General features: G+C 40.2%; 1 protein-coding gene across 4 annotated transcripts in view; it reads left to right on the plus strand.

Moving 5' to 3' along the window:
* The window catches only part of MCTP2 (multiple C2 and transmembrane domain containing 2), a 245634-nt gene that overhangs the window by 104551 nt on the left and 118234 nt on the right, over positions 1–22849 (plus strand). For 3 of the 4 annotated variants that reach the window (XM_036065570.2, XM_036065572.2, XM_078078936.1), the window contains exons 9-11: positions 8814–8978; positions 11188–11318; positions 21410–21596. In XM_036065570.2, the coding sequence (XP_035921463.1) occupies positions 8814–8978; positions 11188–11318; positions 21410–21596 (483 nt within the window). Of the gene's footprint in view, positions 1–8813; positions 8979–11187; positions 11319–21409; positions 21597–22849 lie in introns of those variants that run through there. The other variant, XM_036065575.2, reaches the window with a different exon arrangement.

Genomic DNA, 22849 nt, shown 5'->3' on the forward strand with positions numbered 1-22849 from the left:
GCTTGGGGAATATTGGAGTCTAGGGAGGACAGGAGAGGTTATGGGAGAATGACCAAAGGAATGAGGAGGGAGAGAAGAAATGTTGACGGCCTGGATAAAGATATCACAAATACGAAAGGCGCAGAGGATCCTGGAGAGCAGTATTTATATCTGTACTGCAGACTTGTGTCTTACCACCGAGCTGCTGTGTTCTTTTTTCCCCTCTTGCAGTCGTTTCCAGAATTTTGACTTCAGTGTGCTGGGCTCAGAGACTTAATAAATGCCCAGACTTGGGGCCTGTGTTTAATAAAACCTTCAATGAGTAGAGCTCATTGAATGCCACTCATGATCTTACATGAGAGATGCAGTTTATATGTTGGTGAAGAATTTCAATTGTTAGGTTGACTTTTTGCTACTTAGAGTTGGCAGTTTTTGCAGAGGAAGTGAGGGAGCTTCTAATTTGACTTATGAAAATGAGTCCCATGGAAAATCTGTAGGCACGATGATTAACCCTCCGTAAAAGTAGTTAAAATACCCTGATCGACCTATCTTGGTATTTTTTAAACTGTAAGCTTCTTTTTTTTTTTAAGGCTTTCCATATTATATTTAAAAATGAGGCAACAGAAGTTTGACATAGAGAAGATTACTACGCTATGAGTATCTAAAATTTTACTAGTCCTAAGTAATATATTCTCTATAAAATGTCATTGACTTTTTCACCTCAATCTTAGTCTTTTAATGGCTTAACTTTATTTGGGTAATTGCCTCTTAAACCCCATAAGTTTATAATTTTGCACCATCCAAAGGGGCCCAGAATGGCAGACTCTCTTCTAAAGTGTTTTCTTACTCCATTGACCTTGACCGTAATGTAGTAAATACGTAGAAATTGCCTTTAAAAAAAAGTAGGTTTTGGTTTCACCCAGAGCCTCTGTTTACCTTCTGATGAGCATTTTAACATGAGAATTGAGAATTTGATTTAACAGGGCCTGAATCAGATAAATAGCTCTTTTTAGCTATTTATTATACATAATCTTTTCTGTGAGTAGACCTGTTTCCAAATCTTACTCTCTTTCTAATGCATTTAACACTTAGAGAAAATTAACAGCAGTGGCTTCTCTAATATCAGATAGTTTAATGGGGAAAAAAAAAAAAACCCGACAATGATAAAAGATGGAATTGAGAAATCACTGATTGTATTTAGAAATCTGCACCCACACCCACACCCTTCCCCTGTGCTTTCTTTGGGTCTTTGCTGGTCCTGTGGCTGATCACAATTCCCCTTTCCTAGAATTTCCTTTATTGTACATGCATTTGTCCTGCAATAAATAACGATTTTTTACATAGCCCCTCTTTTGACCACTGGTTTATACTGGGTATACCAGTAATCCGAAGTAAGAGACTTGACCTATACCAACTCTATGAAATTAGTTGACTAGTGGTGCCAGTCTTTGGGCTGTTCAGCGTCATATTCTTCTATCTTTGTTCCTGTCTGTTATTACAGAGGCTGATAACCACAGGATATGTTTTCTAGGTTCCCCTGTCAGGTGGTCTCCAGCTGGCTTTATACCATGAGAGGAATTGGTAGGATATTACCGGGTAGGAGAATTTCTAGGGTATATCTCCCTTTTCCCTCTGTTTCATGTCGTGTCTGGACATGGACAGTATTTTGCATTTTCCCTTAGACCTGCCATGGTTTCAGCTTCTACCAGGTGAGTCTGACCCTAGTCCAGGGCTTGCAAAACCTCACCCAAGGGCACAAATCCAGCCCTATGTCTGCGTTTGCAAGCAATATTGCAACACAGCGGTACCCATCTGGGTAAGCATTGTCTCTACCTGGCAGCTGCAGAGTACTGTAGTGGGGCAGAGACCTAACAGCCTGAAGCCTGAATACTTACTCTCTGGACTTTGGCAGGGAAAATTTGAACTACCCCCCCCCGCTCCAGCCCCAGAGTGTTAGGGAGGGCTTCATTCTGTTGCCTACCTTAGGTTTTCTTAGCCCTGTCTGTTTGGTCTCTCAGGCATCCTATACCTGTGAGACCAGTTCTCTGCTATTGGCTTTTTTTGGATACTTTTAAAGTTGCCATTACTTTGTAAGAATCATGAATCACAGGATAAGTATTCTGCATGAATTTGGGTTATACCCTCTCTGTTTTCCTTCGAGTTTATTCCTTTTGCTCTATCTGTCCCTCTGTTTCTGTCTGACATCTAAGACTTATGGAAAGCAGTCTATAAATCTATAGAACTATCTCTATATCTATCCATATATCTAATCTCATCTACCTAATTTATTTGTCTATATATCTGTCTGTATCTTTTTAACCTAATTTATTGTCTGTCTATATGTCTGTCTGTCTATCTATCTATCATCTGTCTCGAATTCGCACTGCATGGGCCCAAAGCTGAATCTCTTAACCCCGATGTCTCTGCTGCCTTGTTATGAAGTCTAGGTCAGCATTACCCTGGGCAGAAAGACCTCTAGGGGCTTTCCTCATTTCTGGGGGTCTCAGTCATGTTCAGGTAAGGCCATGAATCTGTTGGCACTCTCCAATCTCATGTGCTCTCCGGACCAGAAAAGTAGAGCCACTGCTTCACGAAAGTTTTCATCAAATGTTTCCTCTCAATGATATAAGAGTCCACTTTGGCCCAAATCCTGTCACTGAGCACATACTAGCTTGGCCAGAATACTGTCCTGAGGATTCAGAGATGAACTGGACTTGGCCATTGTGATTGATGAGTCAGCGGGAGACAAGAGAGTAGGGAGGTAGGAGTATTTGGAGGGCATGGTTAGACCCTAAGCTAGCCTTGCAGGTGGGCTGAAAGCTGGGGACAGAGAAAGACTGCAGTGAATCTTCCCAAATGAGAGGGAGGAAGAAGTGAATTGAGATACAACCATATAAAATAATGTCGTCCATGGCAAGTGCTCCAAAGCATTTATTATCAGGCTTCAACCAATTGGGTTTTCAAAGTGGAGCCCCTGGGACCAGCAGCATCAGCATCACCTGGAAATTGTTAGAAATGTGAATTCATGACCCACCCCACCATCCCAACATTTCGGACCTCTTGAATTGATCTCTGTGGTTGGAGCTCAGCAATCTTTTAGCAAGCCTTGCAGGTGATTCTGAAGCAGGTTCAAGTTTGAGAACCGCTGGTGTGGACTTGGGTCTGTGCTGGGGTGTTCGAAGAGCAGGAGACAAAGCTAGAAGCTAGAAGACAAAGCTGCTAAGTCTTAGGTAGTGGTGGGATTAGGATGAAGCGAGAGCAGTGTCCAGAGCGCAAAACATCCTACAGGTGCTCAGGGGCCAGCCCTGCCCATTGCAGAAGCCTGAGAGTGAGTACTTTGCTTGCTCCACTGTATAGGGAGGTAGGGCAGGTCCTGGATAGGGATGCCCTTGAAGTACTGTACCTGAAGGAGAGACATAGAAACGTGCAACACAGAAGGGAATCCAGAAATACTGCATACTGGGTGTTACTACATATGAGCACAGCATTTAACTTTGAACTTCTAGGGGTTAGGGTGAAAAAGAAAATCTTGTTGAATCATGTAGCCTTCATTTTTTTTCTTTTTTTTTTCATTTTAGGTTTTAAGGATAGGAAATGTGTTAGAAGTGTTTTCCTGGTCTGAATCCCTGAGAAATGGGTATTTATAAACTGTATCGCATTTTTAAAATATCTTCCATCGTTTATTTCGGAGTGCAAAAACTGAGCAGTGGCATTTTTTCACAATGAAAAACAATGTTAAATTTTGTATAAAACTTTTCTAGCTAATGTGTGTGTACAACCTGCAGGTTATTCATTATCCTTGGGGCTATAATCCAGTTCTCATGTACAACTATAAATCTCATGGTCCATGTCCATGTCCTTGTGGGAAATTTAAAAGGCTTTCTTTATATCCTTATGCAAAGATTTTTTTTGTGTGTGTGGTTCTAAGAGAATTTATGCCTACAGGATCCTCTTTGGATGATATAAGAAGCTGCCAGGAGCTTCTCTGGGAGCCTGTTGCATGAATGTATGGATCTTCTCATGTCATGCTATAAAAGCTGTTGACAATGAACAGTTGTTTTACATGTGAAAAAAAAAAAAAAAAAAAGCTTGGAGTATTTCAGGGAAACCTTTTATAGACTGAATGTTCTCCCTTAGCTTTTCTAAGCAATGCCAACAGAGTTGAATCTTGTTTTGTTGTTCGTTTAGCTTACAAAGTTAGTTAATTTTTTTCCATGCATTTGTTTCCACTGACACCTCCTTTCTCACAAAGACCTAGGAAAACTAACTCATGAGAGTCAAAATAGGACGCGTTGGTGGCGTTAGAATCCCTATTTTCATATTCCTGTAACTGAGATCATAGAGAAAGTACCCACACAGTATTTGGCACCTAGTAAGTATTCCTTCCTAGAAAAATCTTCTGAACATATTTTCCCGCTGCCCCTCTTTTTCATTCCTGTCTTTTAAAAATTTGGTTGGTATTTTGTCCCACCCAAGGGAGGGCTTTGGATAATCGTCCTGTGGTGTTGGTCAGCATGGTCTGTTCTGGAGTGTGGCCTAGATGACTTTTGATGACTATAGGCTGTGACCCCAGCTCCTGAACTGCATCCTACTCCTTTCAAGATCTTTCTTTACTCCTAACCCCTCTGCCATTCTTCCTGGCCCACAACAGAGAGGAGGCACCTTGCTGACATGTGTGTCATTTCTGGGTTGTCTTCTGCATCGTGCCAAGAGACTGGAGTCCACATCACCATCTCCCCAGCATGCCACTTGGCTGGAATCCTACAATAAGGCATGTGGCCAAACCGTAATCCATTTTATATGTCCCAGGAATGATAGTCGTTCACTGTTTTGAGAGTCTGTGCCTAGATCACAAACTTGTGAAGATTCTCCACAGTTCTTACCTTCAGTTTTGCTCTCTTTTTTTTTTTAAGATTTTATTTTGTTTATTTGAGAGAGAGAATGAAATAGAGCATGAGGGGGGGAGGGTCAGAGGGAGAAGCAGACCCCCCGCTGAGCAGGGAGCCCGATGCGGGGCTCAATCCCAGGACTCCAGGATCATGACCTGAGCTGACGGCAGTTGCTTAACCAACTGAGCCACCCAGGCGCCGAGCTTTGCTCTCTTTTTACCCTTCCTTCCTTGTCCCTGAGATTGTCATGACCCAGAAGTAAATTGCTCCTGAAGCTTTTCATTTTTCTGAAAGTCAGTTTGGTTTTTTCCTTTTTTCTTTTCTTTCTTTTTTTTTTTTTTAAGATTTATTTATTTTAGAGAGAAAGAGTGTGTGGGGGAGGGGCAGAGGGAGAGAGAGAATCTCAAGCAGACAGATGACTCCCCGCTGAGCGTAGAGCCTGAGGTGGGACTAGATCCCACAACCCTGAGACCAAACCATGACCTGAGCCAAGAGTCAGACTCTTAACCAATTGAGCCACCCGGGTGCCCCATGAAAGTCAGTATGTTTCTAAGTTAAATATCATACCTCGTATTTACTGGTAATAACTAACGTGTGTGCTTCAGATGGAAGTCATGATTTCTGTTCAGAGAAAGGGTGTGGATTTGGTGGGGTGGGGGTTGAGGAAGAGAGAGAGCCTATGAATGAAACAACATAGAAACAGTGAAAGGTTCTGATCCTTTGGGAGGAAGGAGAAAAATAACAAAACCGTGATGTACTATATTTTATCCTTTATGTCGGCTGAGAAATTAGGGTCAGGACCCAGAAACTTTGCTCTATCTCCTGGTGTTTGTTTCAGCTCAGGTGGGGTGGGCTTCTCCTTTGATGGGTCATTTCCTTCTCTCCTTTCACATTCCAAGCTGCATTAAGATGACAAATTTCACTTATAGGCTCAGGCACAGACATGAAAACCTGAGCTATGGAGTTAGCAGAGTGAGTGCAGAAGAGTGGATTTATTGTGGGGAGAAAGGGATCGTTTGAAGAGCACAAAAGATTTGGGGAGCCCAGCTCTGAATCAGAGCTCACAGAGGATGGCCCCTACCATACCTGCCCCTCCCCACTGACTCCGCTCTTAAGCCTCATCACTCGTCTCAAGGCTGAAGACAAATAAATGTTAAAGTAATTGAGACACTTCTTTAGAGCACACATACACACACCCCAGAATATGTTGCTCATAGACAAAATTTTATTTGGACATAACCTTGTAGTGGGTTTTGCAGAAAGATTGAGGGTAAAACAAGGAGAATAAAGGCCTTGTGTTCTTTTTCTATCTGTGAACTCTGAAGTAAATAGTTCACTTTTCCTACCCTGCCTTTAGTAAGGGGAAAAAAAAAAAATCTTGGACGGCAAAGACCAAGTCCGTCACATCAAACATGACTGCGTTAAATACTAAAATGTTCAAAGTCCGACTGAGATAGATAAAGGCTTTGATGGAAAGTGGATATTTCCCAGGGACATTACAAGCAATAATCCAGATGTTATGGTGTAATGCAACGAGTGTCCGTGGATAGATCAGGAGCTCCAGCCAAGCTGCGCCTGATGTAGGCCTTAGCCTTGCCCTCCCATGCTGTTCCGCCATATGGAACCTATCTCTCGGCCCCCTTAATAACCAGCTTTGGATTCCATTTTCACAGAGCTCATAGAGCTAAGTGGGGCTGTTTTATGGACAAGTTAGATAGAAGCCTTTCCAAGATAAACATCCAGTTTGAAATTAGGACATACCAACCCACAAAATTATTTTAGGGCATATTTCATGGAAGCACTGCCATTTTTCTTAGGCAATTGCCAGACTGTAGGATGCCCTTTGATCCCTTGTGGACATTACTCCCTTCTTTATAAAAAGGATTTTGAAATAGTTGCAGTGTTTAGGGAGGAATATATCTGTCGGAGCTTTGAAGCATGGTCATGGGACAGGTCATGCCTTAGCTTGTTGGTTGGCAAGTCAAACTTTAAAAAGAAAAAAATTTAAAAAAAGGAATTATAGCAGGGTATATGAATCCAAATCTCATTTTTCTTTTAAAGGTAGAAGTTTTCAGCCCGTGTACCTAATAAGCTATAAAATGTATTCAGTGTATCCAGATCTATATGCTTACATATAGATTTATAAACACATATGCATATATGTTTATATATGTGTCTATTTATATGCTGTGTTCTTTAATAAACATGAAATTGCTTAACTTTAATTATTTCATAAAGCTTCATTATTGAATATAGTCTATCCACAAACGAACTGGAAACAGAAGTTAAGAAAGGATTGTTCATGTTCTCCAGGGGAATGGAATTTTTTTTTTCTTTTTAAAATCTCACGCACCCTCCCTACTCTCTCAGCACCTCCAAAACTCATGTGTGTGTGCATGCACGCACACACACACGCGCCTGCATTTTAAGAGGAAAGCAACACAGATGTGAGGTTTGAGAGTGTAGATTTCCTTAAATGTGTTTTGTTTAAGGCAGTCACAGAATGACCAACCAAATGTTTGGTGTGGTACTGTGCATCATTTCTAAAAGTGGTGGAGTGACGTGTTGGATGAGGTAAGCTGGTATATAATTAATATGATACCGACATACCATTTGTTGTGATAAATTGTGACTAACTGGTGTCCGAGCAAATTGGTGTCTGAATGATCTCGAAGATATATTGAGTAGACGACAGGAATGAATATATAGTGTTAGAAATTCATTGCTTTACTGTGGTACTTGATGCCATTTACATTCTTCAGTCCATTTATTTCCCCTTCAAATAAAGCAGTGTGTGCTTGTACTGTTTCATGTTATTGAGCGGCGAACGTAAATGAACTCCGCCAACTAAACGCAGCGTGTGGATCATGTGGGGATCCTCATTCAGGCAAACTAACCATAAAAAAAGACATGGGTGAGACCCTTCAGGGAAATGTGGATATGTGCTGGGTATTTAATGATATTAAGGGAATTATGGTTACTTTTGTGGAGTGTGATCATGGCATGGTGCTTATGGAAAACCAAATACGGATTTTTGCTTTCAAATATTTCAGCCAGAGAAAAATAGTGAAGGGATACATGAAATCAGATTGGCAGAATGTTGAATCAGATGAATAAGTACGTGGAGATTTATATACCATTCTCTCTGCCTTTGTGTATGTTTGAAAATTTACATAATGGAAATTAAAAATAAATAAAGTGTGCTTGTCCTCTTTATAATTTAATAATAGGGGATGTTTGCTTTTCTCTATATTCTGTTTAAGGTGTGTGTGAGTGTGCATGAGTAATATAATTTAGAAAAGGAAAAAAAAAGTAAGTTAACAGTTGCTGAATCTCTACTGGATCCCAGGCACCGTGCTAAGGGCTTTCCACATCCTTCCCCTCCCTGCAGATCTGCAAAGCTCATTTGGCTGGCTAGCTGATTGCAGGCTGGATCTGGAGTTGTGAATCTCACAGTGGTGTTGGGTTTTTTAGTAGTAGCTCAAGGAATACAGGGAAGTGTGGACAGATTCAAGTGTGAAGGATAAATTCAAAACCATTATTTCTAAATACCCGGAGGAATTTTGTTTCCCTGCAAAGCAGTGCCTTGCTCGTCTCTCTCTGCTTCCCAGAATTCCCTTCTTCCCTTCCTACTATTAAAATAGCTGAAGGCCCTGGTGAAGAATTCCTACCAAGGAGCACATCTGGGTGGGAGTATAGGCTAGTGCCAAATCCAAGTGTTGCTCCCAATCATCCTTCACTATATTGTTACAAGTCCGGTGCTCGAGAAGGAAATCACATAACTGTGCTTGCAGGTTTGCAAAATCAATGAAGACTAATAACACTTTCACCAGTCAGGGAGTGCTATTCATAATCCCATATTGAAAGCTGGAATTCCTGTGATCACCAAAGTCACACTCAAGAATTATCAGCAAGTTTATATGTCATCTTCATTCTTTGCTTTAGTCCTCTTTGATACGTAACCTGCGGCTCTCAGAGTCCTTGAGAAAGAACCAGCTCTGGAACGGGATTATAAGTATAACGTTGTTGGAAGGGAAGAATGTCTCAGGAGGAAGCATGACAGAGATGTTTGTCCAGTTAAAACTGGGAGATCAGAGGTATAAAAGTAAGGTAAGTTCTGTCAATTCCTTAAGAAGTACAAGATCTTTCATAATAAAGGAACTGAAAAAAAATGTTTTCCACTCTGAATTTCACAAGAAGAGGAGAAATTTATTTTTAGCCCTCGTAACTTTATTAGGAGCATTCCAGACAACAAAATAATTGTATAGCTGCAGTCAATTAATATACCTATTGGCTTGCTTAGCATAATTTATTTTAATATAGTATCTGGAGCAAGAGAAAGCTTATTAAATAACCGATTTAGATGCATGATTTATTTTTGTTTTGAAAATAAGCAAACATTGTTTCAAAGATTGCAGGAAAGGTATAATTAAATATTTTCAAAATCCTACAAAAATAAAATCGTGTAATATATTTGGGTGAAAACAGTCGAGATAATGAAAAATATTTTCAAAATCATACACTCTTTGCTTTCTCTTACTTGTTAGTATTAACACGAAAAATAGACATTTGATGCTGGTTGTTGTGATTTTTTTTTTTAAACTGAAGTATTAGTGATTTGTTTTGAACAAAAGTAATGGCATTTTTAGCTGCCTTTAAAACTCAATCACCTTACTCTCCTGAAACAAATTCCACTTAATTTTTAATCTTAGTAATTTGGTGTGGTTTTTATTTCAAAAACCATAGTCTCCAAATCATGGTAATGAATTCATTTTGCATAACTGTCAGACAGGAATATTTCCTAGGTTTTATGGATTAGGGGCACTAGGGTACTTGAAAGTTGTCACTTGCCAAAAGCCATGTAGAAAACAAACAAACAAACAAACAAAACAAAACATTGGTGGAAGATTTTGAAAATAGACCCGAGGATATTTGCAATTTGGACTTTACAGTGTAGAGGACATGACACATGCAGACCAATGCAGTTGGGAAGTGATTTAGGGAGCAAGAGGTTTCTCTGTTGCATGCTCTTCAGTGCAAAATCAAACATTAAACATCACTTACTCCACCACAAGGAGTAAAGAATTGAAGCTCACACCGGAGAATCATTTTTGAGAAATGTGAAAAATTCTGGGTGAGTTACAGCAGAATTAGACATATGATTATTTTAATCAGATAGTTTCAGGCTGTATCTGACAGCGAATGTACCCAGGGTGAACACATCTCTCCACTAAGATTCCTTTAGCCAGCCCAGGGTCAGGCTAAGGATTTATAGAAAAATTAATCATTGCTAAGTACACTTTGCCCTTTGGACTAAGGTGGAGGGCAGAATTAGTCCAGTATTTGCGACAGTCCCCCTTGGGGAATATCACATTTAATTTGTGGTCAAATACTTTTTTTCCCCGTGGTTTCTAAATTCTGTGATCTGATATATTAAGCTCAGTGTGAGAAAGAGCTTAAATGATAGTACATGATGTTGGTGACAGCCGACGTCTGAGTTGTCCCCGTTTTCCCTTGCAGGAATAGTTTGGCGCTCAGATTTAATAGTTGACTCAGTGCTTCTAGAGCGTGATAGTCCGTGCCCAGCATTCTTGCTCCATTTTATTCACAAATTCAGTCTCTGGGTAAATGAAACAAAAGCAAAAAATGCTGCTAACAGATCAGACACATAAGCTGTTTGCAGTCACTGGGAGAACACAGAAACACTCGTGAAGTTTTCAAACCAGGCTGTTTACTTTTTTTGGTGTGGCTATAGTGAGGCTTCTCCGTCTTTCTCTCGCTCCAGTGACTGGATTCAGTAAACTCAGATTTTAAAAACAGGCAGCAGTGTCCCAGTGACGGGTTTTTCATGCAGTGCATCGGACAGGTGTGAATGAACATCTCAGCCTGCTAATTTATATACTTCTTAAGCCAGCACTGAATGGATGTGCTAATAAAACTTACTTACTTGCATTCGATTAACCAATGAGGAGAATCTTTTGTAAGAGAGAGCAACTGTAACTGTCTATTGAGATATGTTTTATATGTCTATAATATATATATAATTTATGGTTCCTTGTGGGATAATTCTGGTGGGGTCACTCTTGCTAATGGGCTGGATAAATTCTTGAATCTGCGGGTGAGCTAAACGGGTAGTGATGGTTTGCCAATTCCCGAAACCTCAAAGTCCCTTTCGTTCCGAAACGGAAAGTTTAACTTTCTAAGGGAGAGGCACATCGTCACGATCTCCTGCCGTGTAGAAATGAAATGAATGTCTGTAGCTGCTGTAGCAATGAATGGCATTTTAAGAAAATAAATACTATAACTGCATGTTTTCTAGACACTGTGTAAGAGTGCAAATCCGCAGTGGCGGGAACAGTTTGACTTTCACTACTTCTCTGACAGGATGGGCATTTTGGACATTGAAGTGTGGGGAAAGGACAGCAGAAAGCACGAGGAGCGTCTGGGCACGTGAGTCTGCTCTGCTTTCTAATCGTGGGAGATGTGTGTGGAGCTTGTTTCTGCATGAGGCTGGTCAGAGAGAATGTCATGATCTGTTTGGGCTTAGAGTAAAACCTCACATCCCCACCCCAGCAGCCATAAGTAAGCTGGACCCTAACCTGGGGAAAAATCTCGTTTTGTTTCTGGTAAATGTCATTTCATATTGATTAAGACAGAAGAAAATAGTATGTGTCGGGAATTCTTTAAAAAAAAGTTATTGTGCCATCTCAGGCTATTTGGGAAATGTTTATGCACAGGTCGGCCCACTTATATGCAATTTTTTTCCCCAATAAATACAGTACAATACTGTAAATGTATTTTCTCTTCCTTATGATTTTTTTTTTAAAGTAACAGTTTCTTTTCCCTAGCGAACTTTATTGTGAGAATACAGATAACCTACAGAATATGTGTTAACTGTTTGTATTATCAGTAGGGCTTCTGGTCAACAGAAGAGGGCTATATAGTAGTTGAGTTTTGGGGGAGTGAAAAGTTATGCACAGGTTTTGGACTGTGCCGGGGCATCAGCACCTCTGACCCCTGCACTGTTCAATAATCAACTGCGTAAATTTCCAGTGTACCCTATAATTTTAGTTTTGCTACTTAGTAAAATACCATATAATTTAGTAGGAAGATGAAGCTAGGTTCTCAAAATGGTGGGGAAATTTTCAGTGTCCTTGATGAGCTTTGTGGCAAACCATAATGAAATCTATTGAGGTGAGATCCATTTCCTTTCATGTCTTTACTCTGCACCCTCCCAACTTAATTGAGGGGCTTACCCATACGTAACGAGCAATACCATGAATATTATAGGTTCCTTATTGTAGCAATACCATTAAGTGAGATTGTGCCTGCACCATGGCTGGCCCTTGGGAAGTACCATGGAAATGGTGGTGGAAAGATCATCTCTGATCTTACAAATAGCCCTGCAAGTTAGTAGCATTATTCCTATTCTGTGGAGGAGGGAATAGAGTGCAAGAGGCTTATAATTCACTTGGCCATGGACTTCGGAGCAGTGAATGCCAGGGCTAGGATTCTGTGTTTTCCAAGACCAATTTCTTTCCAAAAAATCACTGCCTTTTGTTCATCCTGTATACATACAATTTGTATCCAAATCTTAAATCTAGGATACAAGCATTCAAAGGGCTCTCAACAGCTGTTTGTCATCTTTTCCAAACCAGAGTCTCTGGAACCCTGGATTCAGAGAGATGCCTGGGGCTCACCACTTGGAGAAAAAGGGGGGGGGGGGGTTCTGCTAAAACCTCTATCCTGAGGCCAGAGCATCTCAACTTTTACTTCTCTTCTATATTGGGGTTCTAATTGAGGGAACGTCTTATTGCCGAAAGCTGAAAATTGAAAATGACTCTTCTAATAGAAACTCTTGGATTCACTGACGAGGGAATGCAGAGGCCCAGAGCAGTGAATGTTTTTCCATCAGCAGGGAACTTATAGGCAGAAATGGGGCGAGACCCAGCTATCCCAGTACTTCGTGCACTGCTTTTTCTGGGTAAAATACTGAGCACAGCGTCTGGCACACAGACTATTAGCTCTTCTTGCCGTCATCATCCCATCCCTCACCAGCAGCTCTCCTGGGATACTAAGTGGGGTGTTTGGTATCCATGGAACATTCCTGCCGTGTTTTTCCACAGAGGCACCATGTTCCGTGGGACTGTCTGGCATGTTGCAGGATGTTTAGTGAATCTGGCTCTTACCCACCTGATACCTGTTGCTTTCCCCAGTTAGTGTGTAGGAAATGCACAAACGCAGAGAACTCTGTGTCCCAAAGCGTTATCTGAGTGGTGGGGATTTGGGCTTCCAGTGATGAATGGCCAATGTGTTATTTTAGGAGGTGCAAAGAATAATACCCTTCCCACTTCACACATCACTGTGCTGTCCTGTTTCCTCCACATAATAGGAAATGCTTTTCCAGATGAGTGTTAAGTTTCTTCTCAGCCACAAAAAATAATTTAAGATGTCCCTTTTCTTCCACGTGTTGTCATCGGAGTATGCATTTATTTTAGTTATTTCCTGTTTGTAACTTAGATGTGTACCTGTCCTAGGGGTCATGATGTCCTTCCTCTTCATGGATTTTAAAGGATCTTTTTGGTATCCTTTTCCTTTTTCCTCTCCTGAGGTACAAAAGATAACAAAAGCATCTCTTGGGAGCTGGCTACACAGCGTTATCCTGCAGTGGGGTGAAACCTACCCTAAAAATATATACTGCTTCTCAGAGTTAAAGATGAGGTGGTGTCAGCATGTGCTGAAACTCACCGACCTGTTACATACTGTTCCTTCCCACTTCAAATTTCTCACTTATTTTCTCATTTCATTTTCTTTGTTGTTGTATTAAGGCTTGGTTATTTTATCCACCCATGGTTGGGAAATACCTTTTTGCATGAGGAAACTCTCCGACAGTATACATGAGTCATAATTGTCTCCTAAGACATGTTGCATATTTTGTTTTTGGAGAACACCTTGATGCTAGTCATTTAAAGCCCTACATGGCCTCTCTGAGGAAATTCTCATCAGTGAAGCTTCCCTTTGCAGGCAGATTGACATGAGGAAAGGAGCACCAGCTTGGAGTTGCACATTCATGGCTTGCTGAACCAGTTTGCTAGCTGTGTGACCTCAGGCAATGGATTTGCTTGTGAAATTGGGCTTTCTTTCCATGCAGTGGGGTCTGGTCAGCAACAGTGTCTATGTGATACCTAGGTCTTTTATCAGCACTTAAATGCTAGATATTATTATTACTATTAATTTTGAGATTGTTCTGTATGACAACTGTAGACCCCCACAACATTTGCAACTAAAATTATGCAATTTAAGAAAAGGAAATATGGCTGGTAAAATTCAGTGTGTATATATATACATAATATATATATATATATATATATATATTTTTTTTGTATATATATTGTGTATATATATATATTTTTCAAAACAGTATAGACGTTTTTTGAAATTTTTTGCAGAAGTTGGCAGTGAATATCTTCAAGGACATGCTGCAAAGGACATTTGTTGACTGAAGGATTGAGCAGTGGCATTGGCATTGGTGGGGTGCTAGCTTGGTGATGGTGATGATGAGCCAAGGTCTCAACTGGTGGCATGCTGTTCCCCAAGGGGGTGTCTGGATATGTGTCTCCTGAGTCACATGGAGCTTTCTGAAATCCCCTTGTGTCATGGTTCCCCTGTTGTCTTCCACTGAGCCACAAGTTATTCCCAAGGGGGTCAAGGCTGGTCCCCAGATCCAGCGTCCCCTGGACCATAGTGCCTACGAACTCTAGGGTTTATTCATGAGCAAAACCAAATCAAAACAAAAACAGAAAAATTACCAAAAAAACCCAGTCTCTGATTTTAAAATCCAGCAATGGTCCAGAGACAGTGAACTTTTCGGGGGAGTAAGAAATAAAGCTAAGTTGAACCTGCTCCAACTTTTAAACAAAAGGGCAAGAATATAAATATAGAGTATCCCCTTGTAAACCTGGGCCATTTCAAAACAATTGTATTGTTTTCTTAAAGCCTATTTTACATTTCAAAGTGATTTTAGAGATTAACTCGTTAGAGAATATTCTAGGCTTTAGTTTTGAAAAGTTACTAATGAGAAAGTTCGAGTCCATTTTAACTGGGCTACCACAGAATCAACCTGCAGTCCCACATGGTGCCCTGGAAAGTGGCTCTGACGTTCTCCCAGTTTATTAGCAACTCTGATGTGGTGGAGGAGCGGGGCTGGGATATTTCTCTGGACAAATTGCACCGTGCGTCGTCGATCTGCTTTTACAACCTGGCTTGACACATTCACCGTTTTCTTCGTGTTCACCCCCTTCCTTCGCCTCTGAGATTTACAGCCTTTAAAACTACAGCACTCTTTTCTGCCCCTCGCATTTAAGTTAAAAGCTGGCCAGTCTGTAAAATAAAACAGGGAATTATGGTAATGAATAAGAGGTTAAAAGCTATCATGGCAAGTGAAACTTGAGCAGGTTTGGGTGACTGATATGGCAAAATTATGTGTTGAATTAAAACATTAAAATGCAGCCGGATTAATGGAGAAAGACAAGAACAGGAGGTCAGAAACAATGCTTAAATCAGCACATTCACCACCTGTAGGCTAGATAGCTTTACTATATGCCTGTAGCAGAAAAAAAGTAGTAATTAAGTCCTTGTCTTCTTCAGGTGAAGAGAACTGTGGACTTTTCAATTTGGGAGCACCTAGTAAATATATTTATTTCCATTCCTTTCTTATGTAGCGGAGGAATTAGAGAGTGCACAGTATTTAGATGGTTAACAAAAAACACTTGCCTTTGTCATTTGGAGTTCTTGACTTTGAGCTTCGTTATGCTACTGGCCTTCATTTTTTGTTTGTTCACTCTATTCAAGAAATACAGAGCACGTCATGTACCGGATACTGCAAAGATTCAGCAGAAAATGACAGTGATGGACGCTATCCTCAGACACTAAAAAGTTTGGGGCTGATTCAAGTTGTCAGGCAGCAGCTTGTGGGGGTGGGGGTGGGGAGAGCAGCTTCCTGGAAGAACAGAGATGGGTGGGTTAGCCTGACGAGGAGATTGGAGGAAGAACTTTCAGGAAGATGGAACAACATGGGCAAAGGTCAAGACAGGAGAGAGAAGGCATTCTGAGAAGCTTGAAAGGAATGAGAAGGGTGGGCAGTGTCATGAGATGAGACCTGAGAGCAGAGCAGGAGTGAGGTCACAAAGCCATCCAATTCCATCTCCTGCAAAGGAACAATGGTGGCTTCTCTCTAAGACACAAATGCATGGGGGCCCCTGCTATTTTGTTTCCATAATATAAAGGTTGTTACAGTAGCGGGCTCTTACAGACCAAATATTTTAAGATCAGATTGTGGAATGAGAATTTCCTGGTGACCTAAGGGCCAGCGTGTGGCACCTTCTGAATGACTGTCCACACACGGTCACTTCTCTTGTGTGTGAAGTCACACATGAAGCCACAGGAACAGACCTGATTTGGTAAGGCTCATTAATCACATAGATGGTCTGAGTGTGTGTTTTCCACATTGTTCTCAACAGAAAGAAGAGCAGTTTTATAAGTTTTATTGCTTTATCGGTTTTTATTCAGTGCATCATTGGATATGTTGGCCAGAGTTTCTTGGGCTATGGGGAGTTAAAAGCTATGCTTCAGGGGCGCCTGGCTGGCTCAGTTGGAAGAGCATGTGACTCTTGATCTTGGGGTCGTGAGTTCAAGTCCCATGTGGGGTCTAGGGATTTCTTAAATAAAAAAGAATTAAAAGGTTATGCTTTCAAAATTATTTTTAGGTCAATTTCCCTGATGCTTTTGTCAATGTGTTTGTATTGTCAGCAACCCACCTTGTAAATTTTTAAGATGCTAATAACATGGATGTAATTCACCACAGCCAGATTATTAACATGTCTCCAGATCAGGGGTCAGCAAACTAGGGCCCATGGGCCAAATCCAGATGGCTGCCTGTTTTTGAATAAAGTTTTATTGGATAACAGCCTTGTTTGTTTGTTTACGTTGTCTATTACTGCTTTCATGATACAAGGGGACTTGAGTAGTTTCAACAGAGACCACATGGCCCATCAACTTTAAATTGCTTTATGGCCCTTTGTAGAAAAAAATAGTTTAAGTACCTATTATTTATTAATTGATGTGATAATTGAAAAATTCATGGTGAGAGCCGTTTAGACCATATACCTTAAAACTGATAAAATATAGCTATTGCTGTATTATTTTTCAATGAAAATTTGCATATACACTAGTAAGCTCAGCTTTCATAAATGCTTCTAAAAGGCTGCCATTTGTGTAGAGTTTGGGAAGAAATTTAGAGGATGCAAAATGGAAGGCAAACAAATACATAACACCACTTGTAAAATTCTGGAATTAGACAGTGAGTTCGTGGTGTTTATTGGAATGAGAAAGAAGGAAGGAGTAGGTGGTGTTTTAATTTGCCCCTGAACCTGGGCTGAATCTGTTCTCCTCGTGTTCTCAGAGGCTCATCCTGCACTCCGCCCATAACAAGTAACTAAACAGATAAAGCCTTGGGAAAGAACAACCGATTCTGTAGTGAGTCAGTACCACCAAGAGAGAATTAAGAGACCAACTAAATCATTTAGTATTTTCTCAGGGCGGAATTTGATACCCTTTAGAAAATGGAAGACACAACCTAAATTCTCCTTTCCAAATTTTTGTATTAAAAATGTCTTCAATGGATGTATTTCAGATTATCTCATATCATAAAGATTTTAGACTTTAGAGTACTTACCTTGAACCTCAAAAAAAGATATTTTGTTCACACAATACTTACCTTTCTTCAGGAGGTTCAGTGAGTATTATGGTGATAACATCAGAAATTCTGAAAGACAAATCCTTTGTATTTTTTATTTTTATTTTTCTAAGTTTTTATTTTAATTCCAGTGTGTTGACATAGTGTTATAGTCGTGTCAGGTGTAAAATATAGTGATTCAACACTTCCATACATCACCCTGTGCTCATCACAAGTGCACTCCTTCATCCCCATCCCGTTTCCCCCATCCCCCCACTCACCTCCCCTCTGTTGACCAGCAGTGTGTTCTCTACAGTTAAGAATCTGTTTCTTGGTTTGTCACTCTTTTTTCCTTTGGTTGGTTGTTTCTTAAATTCCACATATGATTGAAATCGTATATTTGTCTTTCTCTGACTGACTTCTTTCACTTAACATTATACTGTGTAGCAACATCCATGCCATTGCAAATGGCGAGATTTCATTCTTTATGGCTAATATTCCATTGCATATATATACCACATCATCTTTTTCTATTCATCAATCAGTGGATGCTTGGGCTGCTTCCATATCTTGGCTATTGTAAATAATGCTGCTCTAAACACGGGTGCATGTATCCCTTTGAATTAGTGTTCTTGTATTCTTTGGGTAAATACTCAGTAGTGCAATTGCTGGATCATAAGGTAGTTCTATTTTTACCTTTTTGAGGAACCTCCACACTGTTTTCCACAGTGGCTGCACCCGTTTGCATGAGACAGATCCTCTTCATTTCTTCTGCGTTTGCTGATAATGCAATACCTCTTCCTAGCTTGGAGTTAATATAAATAATTCTTCCAGCCTCTGGCTAACCTCCAGAGCTTCTGGTTTTCCTTCAGACATGAGGATGAGCTAGAACAATGTGGACTGAGATTGAAGTAGGGTAAAATGGGAGGTCTGGAGGAGAGGTTCTTGTATGGAATTCATTTCTTCTTACTTCCAGCTTTCCTCCTTTCTTCCAGAGTGTGGGAGTAAATGTGGAAGCCAGGTGGGTAGGTGAGAAGCAGAGGGTAATTCAGTTGTAGAAAGTTTATAGAAAGTCATCTTTAGACGGGGTGCCTGTCTGGCTTAGTTGGTAGAGCACGTGACCATTGATCTCAGGGTTGTAGGTTCAAGCCCCACATTCTGTATGAAGCCTACAAAAAAACAAAACAGAACAAAAAAAATGCCATCTTTAGAGGGGAGCTGATTGTTCACACTAGGGAGAGGGTAGCTGTAAATTAATCCTTAATTCTTAAGATATCAATTCCCATAATGGGGCAGGTACCCTAGGAGCCTGGGTCATAACCCACGTGCAAAAGGATCAACGTTTAATTATGATTGACATGATGGCAATCCATCAGTTTGATTTGTTCTTTCAAGTCACTATGGAAGTAAAAATATTTGACTGGATCCACTCATTAGTTAACTGAGCATGTAGAATCCATTAGGTTTGTGCAGAAATCCCCAATCTGTTGTTTGTGGAGATTGTTTTATCTAAAATAGGCAGGGCTGTTTTCATGCAGGGGTTCTTTCTTCCATCCGAACAGTCTTTAGAGATGGGATAGGTGCAAAAGTTTCATAGGAGAGAGACATGACGAAAAAGTTTGTGGAAATGTGTAATTTCTAAGACAAAATCCAGTGTTTACTTTGCATTTTGTCTGGTATGTGATTCAACTTTTGTTTAAAATAATCAACTGCTCTATTCTGACGAGTTGTGCCTTGAGACAGGCACTGGGAGAGTCTGGGCATAGTTATTGTAAAAATGCTAATATTGCTCACAGTCTTTTTAGATGACTTTTTAGAATTAACATAAGGTTCATTTTGAATTATCCAAGAGAAATTTACCGTGTGCATCATTTTCAACTCCCAAACATTATTTGTCTCTTATCTCCAAGTAACTTCTGGTTGTTAAAACCACCACTACAACAGAAAGGTGGAACTCAAAGGATGGAAATAAATTGTCATTACTAATGATATTAAGGTGATTTTGCCATAAATAGGTTATTGCTCATTTGGACTAATGAAAGTGACCACCAGAAAAAAATTCTTACAAATTTGGATCATTTATCTTTCTGTAAGAAAGAGCTTTGTTCAATGAAGGTGTATATAACGATGTAAAATAATGCTTAGCAAAGTGTTCCTAAGCAGATGTGCTATTGCTATATTGGTTAAGAATTTGTGGGTATTTAGTTTTGTAGAACTGGCTTAAAGCATGTGACATTTCTTTCTTTCCAAGCAAAATTAATTCCTTACTTACATACATGCTTATGAAATAAAAAAAAAGTATTTAGTAACCCCTATTTTCATGGTAGCAAACTTTAAAAGGTTCTTTATTGCTACACACACAAAAAATGTTTTGATTCAAAGCAGAGAGGGTTATTTAAAAAGATATATTTTTTGTGATGTGTCTCTGGTAGAAATTCTTGATGAATTTATTACATGCAAAAGCTCTAATTTGCCACCTCTTATAACTGGAATCACTTTTGGTAATTAGGAAATAAATACACATTTAATTTTATAGGTACATATCAATATTAAAATATATTTTATTCTGTAGTAAAAACTGGTATAGATTCTTGATATTATGGATAGTTTTTCTCTTTAATTGGGAAGGGATTGCAGGGTTTCAAATGTATTAAACTGGAACTCATTAGATACCATGTGGCTCAAAATTGTCCTTGTTGCATATGTTAGGTAAAATTACCTATTTTTAAATATCTGCAAACATACAAAGTCCATTGAAGATTTAGGGTGAGAATCCATCCTCATCCTACATTGTGAGAGGCAGTTCTCCCTTTATAAAGTCTTGAATATTCATCTCCTTCAATAACGATGGAGGGAAAATGGGAATTACACACACAGGCACACACACGTATCACAGCTGGGAACCACCACTACCTACTCTCCCTCCCTTGACTCAACCCTACCTTTTCTGCCCACCTGTGCATAAACAAAGCAGGTGTGGTCCAGGCAAACCCAGAGTTTTCAGTGTTAAAGCAAATAAATGGCTTAGCACCTCAGCCCTCCTTTTTGGTGTTTGTTTCTGTATATAAATGTGTTTGAGGTTTTCAACATCGCCAGAACATTGGCTGTTAAGAGACGGAAAACATGCAATTTATAGCAGATGGGTGAAGCCTTTTCCTGGCAGTGTTGCTGAAATGGGATCAATCAACAGCACTTCATGCTCCATTTGTCCAGAAGCAATCCACCTGGGGAAACCCTGTGGCACCGTGCCTATTAGGAAAACACCTTAACATGTTGCTTTAAATAAAAACTCACCAGTTGGCATTAATCTGGAAGAAAATAGTTTCTCCAATGAACCCTTTGCCACTTGAATTTCTCTTGTCTTTTCTCCCCTTTTTGAACCGTGACCCTTTATTCTCTTTGTTGGCAAAAGACACAGTACAGAGAAGCCGTACAGATCCCTCATCCATAATGCTTGAACTTGGAACTTTTTTCTCCCTATTTCTTGAGCTCACCGCCTTTCTGCAGACCTCACGGGGGCAAAGAGCCAACTCTTCCCTTTGCACTTACCATCCCCTCCGTGCTGCCTTCTCTTCGGTTTCTTTACCTCTTCGTCTCCTTAATCTTAGAGTGTGTTAGGCTGGGAGGGAGAATTAAGAGCTGGGTGCCAGGGCGGGGGGAGCCCCCACCACCTTCGTTGTGCGAGAAACCCATGCTGAGACAGAGTGAGGTTTGGGGGGATGAGGAGATACAAATCAGGTGCTTTGGAGGTTCAGGAGTGGCCATGAGTTAATCCCTTCTGTTTCTCTGATTCCTCCAACTTTTCCAGGTGCAAAGTGGATATCGCGGCCCTGCCGCTCAAGCAAGCCAACCGCTTGGAGCTGCCTCTGGAGAGCTGCCTGGGGGCTCTCCTGATGTTGATCACACTTACTCCCTGTGCCGGAGTCTCGGTCTCAGATCTGTGCGTGTGCCCCTTGGCAGACCCCGGCGAAAGAAAGCAGATTGCCCAGCGATATGTGAGTGCTTGGCCTTGTTTTGCTGCCCCCCGCCACCTCCACTTTTGAGTTGAAACAAAGTCTGTGAATTAAAAGATAAAAAAAAAAAAAAAAAAAAACTGCCTGAAAAGAGATCTTGTCCAAAGTTTCATGGCATGTCTCATAAAGCAAGACATTGGATCCAGAGGTTAATGCATTAGTGAGAAGGTGAAAGTAGATTAGATAGAGCTGGCGATTTTCAAAGCCCGAAATGGTATTTTGAATTTTTAGCTTTCAGAAACTCTTTGGAGAAAATGGAAATCCACGAGGAGGCAGACTTGTTTAGCATGTCTGCATATGTATATTGGAATTTTAATACAAGTTCACAAAAGTTTATTTCTTTATTAGCCATAATATTTGAAATGTTAGAGCTACCTTTCCAGAACCTCTCAGGCCTAAGTGAGAACGTGCTTCTGTCTTGTAAAGCAAAGCAAAGCAAAACCCTGGACAGCTACGCAAAGCTGTTATGTACTACTCTGGATAATAAAGGCAGTTCCTGATTTTTGCCTAAGTAGTGCAATGCGCTTAAAAGTCCACTCAGCATTTTTATATCAAATGGCTTTGCGATCTTCATTTATTTTTTGTACTCTGTCTTTCTAGGTGCCCTTATTTGCATTCTGTTTTTATCCACCTTCTTTGTAAATCAATACGTTTATTTTATGGCCACACACGAAAGGCATGTTTTAGAAAGCGGCCCGAAAATGAAGCAAAGATGAATCCCTATTTAATGGGAATATTATTCTCAGCATAAATTTTAGTGCCTCCCAAATCCTTCACTGTGAGGCGTATTGATTAATTGAATAATTCTTTATCTGCGGGAGTACAAAAACCTAGACACGCGTCTTATTGTCAACACAAACTCTGCATGGCCCGGTTGGCGTGCCCCAAAGGAGTTTCTACAAAATCCACTATTATTAGTCTCTCTGATGACTGGAGTTAAGCAAATAAAAATTTGATGATCAACCTTAAAATTTCTCCCCAAACTTTCCCATGGACGAATTGAAAAATTTACAAATTCACGAGGGGTGTCCTATATTTATAAGGTGATTTTAGATAAGATCATAATGACTGCTTTGAATCATGCCTCAGGATGTGAGGAGTAGTCAGGGAAAATAGGTTTGATGAAGCCAATCAAAATAGAAATATCAAGTGTTTTGTTTTGTTTTTTCAGCTAGAGAGCTGGCCAGCATCTTAGAGGGAAAGAATGCCCCGTCATAAAACACAAGTTTCAGACC

This window comes from Halichoerus grypus, chromosome 8 (genome assembly GCF_964656455.1).
Source record: "Halichoerus grypus chromosome 8, mHalGry1.hap1.1, whole genome shotgun sequence".
Lineage (NCBI taxonomy): Eukaryota > Metazoa > Chordata > Mammalia > Carnivora > Phocidae > Halichoerus > Halichoerus grypus.